The following is a 7,501-nucleotide window of genomic DNA, read 5'->3' as shown; positions in this document are numbered from 1 at the left end:
TTATACTCGCAGATACCTTTACTTATACTTTGTCCTTGTTCTCACTCTCTCTTTGCAGAATAGATTTTCGTCCTGGTCGTGGGATTTATGACTTGCAAATAAAAAACACCTCATACAATCGCGATAATGGCCGTTTCGAGTGTCGGATCAAGGCCAAAGGCACAGGTGCCGATGTGCATCAGGAATTTTACAATTTGACAGTTTTGACACCGCCACATCCGCCGATGATAACGCCCGGCAACATAGCCATCGCCACCGAGGATAAGCCATTGGAGTTGACTTGCAGCAGCGTGGGTGGCTCACCGGATCCAATGATAACGTAAGTAAAAGTGAAATAGTCAAGTGAAAATGGGTAACTTAATGACAGGTCAGAATATAGAAAGCAAATAAAGTTGGCACACATACATACACACACACACACACACATGCTTTGGTTAGTTAGTGTATGTATATACACAAGCAAGCAAATATGAACAGCAATATAGTTATTGGTCCCTAAACAATCAGAGCAAAGTGGAAAAATAAAAATAGAAAGGAAGAGAAAATTAAAGCAGATGGGTAGAATTTTATTTTATGTTTATTGAATAGTCAATATTTATCGACTGATCAACATTTATAGAGGTATCGAAGTTTATCGAGTTAACGAAATTTATCGAGTTCTTTTTAAATTATCGTGCCATCGATATTTATTGCTTTATCGGAATTTGCTGGTAATTATTGAAAATTGTAGGCTTATGGACTCGTGGTTTTTGGAAGTTTTTAAACTACATTGGGTTATCGAAATTTCTAGAATTTCATGAATGTATCGAGTTATCACTATTAGATCGAAATTTCAGATTATTTGCAGTTATCTAAATTTGTCGTTTAGGTATTGAAATTTAGCTAGCTATCAAAATCGAGTTATCGATATATATATCGGGATATGTAAATTTTTGAATAATCGAAATTTGTCCAGCTCTGGAAACGCACAGTTATCTAGGATTATCGATAGCTATCGAAATTTTTAGAGTTATCGAATTTTATCGAGTAACTGGCACTCTTAGCTCAACTACGGTTGCCAGACGTACTGATTTTATCAGTACAGTACTGATTTTTGAACTCTCGTACTGATTTTTTTCATTTCTTCAATCAGTAAGCTAATGTCCTGATTTTTCAAAATTTGTACTGATTTGTACTGAATTTTCAATTCTGAGCATATAGATTTGTAATAGGGGTCTTCCCACCATACTGGGTACTCGGTAACTCAGTGTTCGGTAATTTTTCCCCATGTATTTTGTTTGTGTAACTTTATTTTACACAAACAAAATACTTTAGAATTTTTTAAGGGTTTTACACAGCGTTGGAACTTCGTTAAACTGTACTATAGAAATGTGAGAAGAAAATAATTTAATTATAGAAGAATTAGAATAGAAATTAATACAACGAAAAGAGCAATTATTTTATGAGCATATCGTCGAGTCATTACTTACCAATTGCGATAATTTGATGGACTATAATTTATTTCAAAACAGGGCTGACGAGTGTTGGTAAATAGTTATCAGTTGAATACCAAATTTGAATAATTGAATGGCTTTTGCCGACGACTTACAATTATTTTTTCTGACACTTTAAAAGAGTTTTGCATACAAGACATACGAGTTAGATACTCCTTTTAGGGAATTCTTATAGCCCAGTTGTGCATACTTTGCACTGCTACACTATTTTTACGTAAAAATCAAAACCCTATACATTTCAAAAACTTTTTTTACTAATTTATATGGTATCGGCTAAAACACTTTGACGAATGAAAAAGCCTTTCAGGGGGGAGATTCTGTAAGCAGTTAGCGACAAGTTTCGCATCAATATGGGAAAATTTCATATCATACGTCAAAAAAACCGCTACCGATTCGAAAATTGTCGCTAACTGGTTACAGAATCTGCCACAAGGCCTACAAGAATGATATCGTCCGATTCAGCTGAATCAAAAATGCTTCAAACTAGTAAGAGTTTCTCTGCGTTATGGCCTCGAACCGACATATATGTATACATATTTAATTTGAATCAGTATTAAAAGCTCTATTGGTTCCTACATTCTAAACTCCAAAATTTTAAAATGATATGTAAAGAATTCTTTAGCTATTTATTTTTTTTTTTTACACATTATTTATATACCAAAATATTGTCAAAAACAAGAATTCTGGCCTTTTAAAGTATTTTCTGCTTTGCTTTGAGTACAAGTGTACTAAAAAGTACTGATTTTTATAGCATGTAAAAGTCTAAAGTACTGATTTCGTGCAAAAAAAAAAATTCTGGCAACCCTAAGCTCAACTAATATTTAAACTATGAATGTGGCTATCCCACAAATTGTTTAAGCCAAACTTGTTGCAATGCCCGGCAGCTTAGTGTTCTTTATTCACACTTGTTACAATTTCTCCTGATTGAATGACATGTGAAATTTTTAGAAATGCTAACATTTTGAAACATCTCGTAAACCTCTAAACACTTACATACATACATATGTACATATGTATGCAGTATTGCGCAGATAGAGAATTGTGCGCAGCGCTTTTAATTGCTCATTTATCTCTTCCATATTTGAAGCTTTTGCAAAGTAACCAATGCCAAAGATTTTCGAGCAATTTATCATTCACAGAAATGCCTTTACTCATATGCATGTAAGTATGTATGTAAGTACTATATACATATACATATATAGCTTGTACATACATCTATGCGCCATTTCGGGCACCTCAATCATAGCAAAGCCAACCGACGATGGCAAAAGAAAGCTAAGTTCAAAATGAAATTAAAAGTAAACGTAAATTGATTGACTTTGAAAATTATGTTGACCTTAGAGCAAACTGATAAATTGGAGATGAGTCGAATGTTACGTATACGCTGTGGAGTACGAAAAACCAAATGAATTCGGAAATAAATTTAAGAGAACATCCAGGAGCAATTTAGTTTTCATATGAATTTTGTGAAGCTTCGAATGTAAGTCAATTTTATTCTGGAAAGTATATGTACACAAAGCCATATCACGAGATATGTATGAAAGAAAAAAAAGTTTAGCGTGTGTCAGCTTTATTTAAATATTTATGTCGAGAGAAAATTTTGGCTGTGGTTTTTAGCGGGTGCATAAAAAAAAATTTTACACCCAAAATTTTTTCTCGACATAAGAATTCAAATGAAATTGACCACGCTAAATTTTTTTTTCGTGATACGCCTTCATTTACACTGAAAAAGTATTTAGATACATCAAGTAAATTTGTATGTTAGGCTTCTCTCAACACTTGATTTGGTTACAGTTACATAATCTGGTTATATTTAGTTACCAAATCTTTGGTTGCGATGAATATAGTTAGTTGACCCCATTCTTAGTGCAGTCAAGTGTGAAGCCATTGGGTCATTTTTTTTTTTTTAATAATTTTTTTTTCTATGGATAAATTTTTGAGATAGATATTTGCCATTTACCGTTATTCAGCTTAAAAACGCGATTCCACTTAATCACATACATATTTTACAAGCCAATTAAACACTTTTAACATAAAATACGGAAAATTAAAGCAAAGGAAATTCACCATAAACCGCATAAATTCGATAGACCTGATAGTTTCTGAGAAATTACTTAATCGTTCCAGATTTTTTTTATGAAAACATTCCAAACTTTGACAGGGGATAAATAAAAATTTAACGTTTTTTTTTTGTTGTAAATTTTTTATTTTGCATGAAAGCCTGTTCCTTTACAAAAAAAAAAAATTATGCTACCAATGAAGAAAAGATGGAAAGAAAGGATGGATTTTTTGTGTGAATTCTCAGCAGAAAAGAGTACTAATCTGGTGGACATGGCGCATGAGTAAAATTCTTTCCTGCTCATTTTTCATACAAAAAATTCATTTAACCACTCATTCCTTCTTTATTTACCCATAGAATTTTTTCATTAGTAGCTTGAATTTTAGTAACAGAACAGGCTTTAACACAAATGCAAAAAATTTAGACAGCATCCGTTATTTTCTTAATTTTTTCCCTGTTAAAGGGTTGTTTCCCAGATCTCAAGAAAAACGAAAAATTCATATAAAATGACGCACAAGAAATGAAACTGAAATTTTCTTCTATACAAATTTCTTAACCCAGTTTGCAGCTCTCATAACTAATTAAAACTACTTTCAACTATCAGCTAAAATAACCAAAAATATTTTCAACTATCCAAAGAAGAAGTCATTTAAACATTGAAACTGTAAAGCTTAATAAGTCTTGCAAATTAATTTTACTGAAAAACCTCCCATTTCAGAGAAAAATTAATTAAAATCCTTTCTATTGTATTGAGTTATGTTCGAAAGTTCGTTTTATCATTTTTTTCACTAAAAATGATTTTAATATCTTTTTCTAACAAGGAATTACAAACTTGCAGGATTTTTGTAAAAAAATTCTGCAATATTTAATTATGATTTTAATTATTTTAACTAAATAAGGGTTGCGCTTTTAACAAAAAAAGATATTGGAAGAAAAATTTGATCTCAACCGCAGCAGGCTTGTGCTTCAATTACTTGCTATTAAATCTGTTTAAAATCGCACCTTTTACTGCTAACATTAGACACGATATTGCTGGCTCTGCTGAGTAACAATTGGCGGAAAAATATTAAAAATTTAACTATCTCAAGTCGACTTCCCGAATACACAAAGCCAGTCATCGGAAACCATTATCTTATCTCTCTCTCTTTCGCAAGCAAAAAAATCACTGTCACCACAGCCACACTAGAACTTAATTAAAAAGAAATGAACATTTAAAAGTGAAATGGTTTGATTGCAGAAATCCACACACACACACACACACTCACATCCTAATATACGTATACATATACCAACAGCCAGCCAACGAAGACAGAAGCTGTAGCTTGTGCGCTGTCAACTCATACAAGAAAGTCAATAAATTATTTTGTAATTTTACTTGCGCCCATCCCTGCTAACGTCTCAACGCATATCGTTTGCTGTTATATATTTGCACACTCCAGCATTAAAGTTCATATTCATATACGTGTGTATGTATGTATGCATGTATGATTGTGTGTACACTAGGGTGGTCCACAAAAAAGAAAAGTCGGAAATTTAATGCTCTCACCCCCTAGGATTGTTCTATACCGAAAAAAAGTACACCCCTGTCGCTCAAAGCGCTTAAAGTTTCCCATGTATTTTGTATGGTGAAAAAAAGAGCTTTCGTAGAAATGGCATAGAATCCATGAAAATCCAAATTTTTAAATCTGAAAACTCTGCTTCTCTTCAGAAGACTTCAAAGAATAATGCCCAATTGTTTATTTAAACATTTTTTAGTTTTAACTATTTTTTAAGGGTCTCCGAAATATCCCCAAAAAAATCAAATATACAAAAGAAAAAAAGAAAAATAGTTAAAATTAAAAAATGTTTAAATAAACAATTGGGCCGTATTCTCTGAAGTCCTCTGAAGAGAAGCAGAGTTTTCAGAATGAAAAATTTTGATTTTCATGGATTCTATGCCATTTCTACGAAAAGTATTTTTTCCCCATACAAAATACATGGGAAACTTTGAGCGCTTTGAGCGATCTCTAAATATATTTTGATTTTAAAATAAAAAAAAACAGGGGTATACTTTTTTTCGGTATAGAACAATCCTAGGGGGTGAGAGCATTAAATTTCCGATTTTACTTTTCTCCCATACATTTTTGGACCACCCTAGTGTACACCCACAACGCTTTAACTGCACTTCTCCTCCATTTAAAACTTTACTCTGCTCGCCTATTTTATTTCGCTTTACTTATTGTTCCTTGGGTTTGTTTGTTTGTTCGTTTTTTATTGCAGTTGGTATCGCGAGGGCAGTACTGTGCCATTACAATCGTACATACTGAAAGGCGGCTCCAAGAATCATTACACCAATGCCACATTGCAAATACTGCCAAGACGCGCTGACGATGGCGCCAAATATAAATGCGTCGTTTGGAATCGTGCCATGACCGAGGGTCATACGCTGGAGACAACTGTCACGCTGAATGTGAACTGTAAGTAGGCAATCAAATTAATTGCTTCTACGCCCGCTCGCAAATAACACAAAAAAAAAAACAAAAATACAAAGACACACACGCACACATTATTTCTACAATCACATTATGCGCATGCGACCAGCAGCCAGCCGCCAGTCACTCCGACACAAACAACTACATGCAGAAATTTTGTAGAGAAATCAGTGAAACTGAAAATTTTGTTCGCTTGACTGGCTCGCTGGCTCGCTGGCTGGCTGACTGGCGTCTGACAACAACAACGACAACAGTAATGAGATATCATATAGCATTTTAGTCATTAATTCTTTGTCGTAATGAGCACAGAAAAGCGAAAAAAAAAATTTATTTTTAAGCTTAAACTATGGGTGGGGCCCAGCGATTAGGCAGAAATGCTGGCATGGCAGTTGAGTTGATTGCGCATTGGCTTAGAATTATCGCAAGTTGTTGAGAAAAATTTTGGGTTGGCTAAAAATTTCCTAATTACCTAAATTATCCTATCAATTTTAAGAATAAGAAATTTGAAAGGCCGTTTTATGCTATTTTTATTTTTATGAAATATTTCTTCTTCATATTTGCATACGTTCGTTAGGATTTGTAAACATTCTTAGAAAAAAAAGGCATGGGATTATACTCTAATTACGGTGTGATGGATGAGGAAGAGCGTTTCTTTTAATTAGACAAATTTTAATAATCTACTTAAATATTTTTTTACTCCAATCAGAATTTCTTTATAATTTCTATAGGCAGATTTTAAATGCATTAAGGATGCTACACTGCGGACAACGTTGTAGACTATGTAGAGAGGCCTTAGATCAAAGGGCTTAACATACTGGCCGACAGGAACGCAGCGCCAAATTTTTACTAGAAAATAAAGCAACAAATGAAAAGGTTAGTAATCTGGGACTGGTTGTTGCAAAAGAAAAGATTTAGATCTGGTACGGTACCTCGAATATCTAGTGCTTTTGAATAGCAAGAAAGCGACGCTGGCTCACTTTACGAGATCAACCGATGCAGCGAAGAAAATCTTTTTAAAGGCATGTACATAGCCCATCGCATAAAAATGCAGCGATTGCGCTGGCTTAGGCATGTCATACCTTTTGATGATGATGAGCCATTGAAAAGCTCCTGCGACTCGGAAATGAAAACATTGGAAGAACCAAATGCTTAAGGTGTAATTTTGCGAAGAGTGAAGGCAATTCACGCTATTTTTTTTTTTTTTTTTAAATCAGCCTAAACTGACCAGTGGTTACAATAGCAAATAAAAACAAGGAAGTTTTAATCGTTAGAAATTTTTAGCCATTTGATTAATATCACCGTGCGATAGTAAATTTTACATACAAAAAAAAACATAACTATGGGCAAAATATAGTAAAACTGCTAATTTTGTTTTTTAAAGGACTTTGAAATTTCATACATATGATTAATTCAAAAAGTTATTAAAAAAAAATAATGCAATGTAGAATAACAACGTGGGTATCAAATAAGACATAAAA

The 7,501-nt window shown here is 33.3% G+C and overlaps 1 protein-coding gene across 1 annotated transcript; it reads left to right on the top strand.

The window, feature by feature from the left end:
- Positions 1-58: 58 nt before the first annotated feature.
- On the top strand, positions 59-6,008 carry LOC108372369 (irregular chiasm C-roughest protein-like; the record flags this gene model as incomplete). The annotated part of the gene is made up of 2 exons (XM_017628036.1): positions 59-319; positions 5,812-6,008. Coding segments are annotated over 2 exons (458 nt in total), but the record flags the coding sequence as incomplete, so codon positions are not given.
- Between the last annotated feature and the right edge of the window lie 1,493 nt (positions 6,009-7,501).

The sequence above is a fragment of the Rhagoletis zephyria genome, unplaced genomic scaffold (genome assembly GCF_001687245.7).
Source record: "Rhagoletis zephyria isolate East Lansing unplaced genomic scaffold, Rhagoletis_zephyria_1.1 Rzeph_scaffold_05695, whole genome shotgun sequence".
Classification (NCBI taxonomy): domain Eukaryota; kingdom Metazoa; phylum Arthropoda; class Insecta; order Diptera; family Tephritidae; genus Rhagoletis; species Rhagoletis zephyria.
The sequence above is the reverse complement of the archived record's forward strand: the minus strand, read 5'-3'. Positions and strand labels throughout refer to the sequence as shown.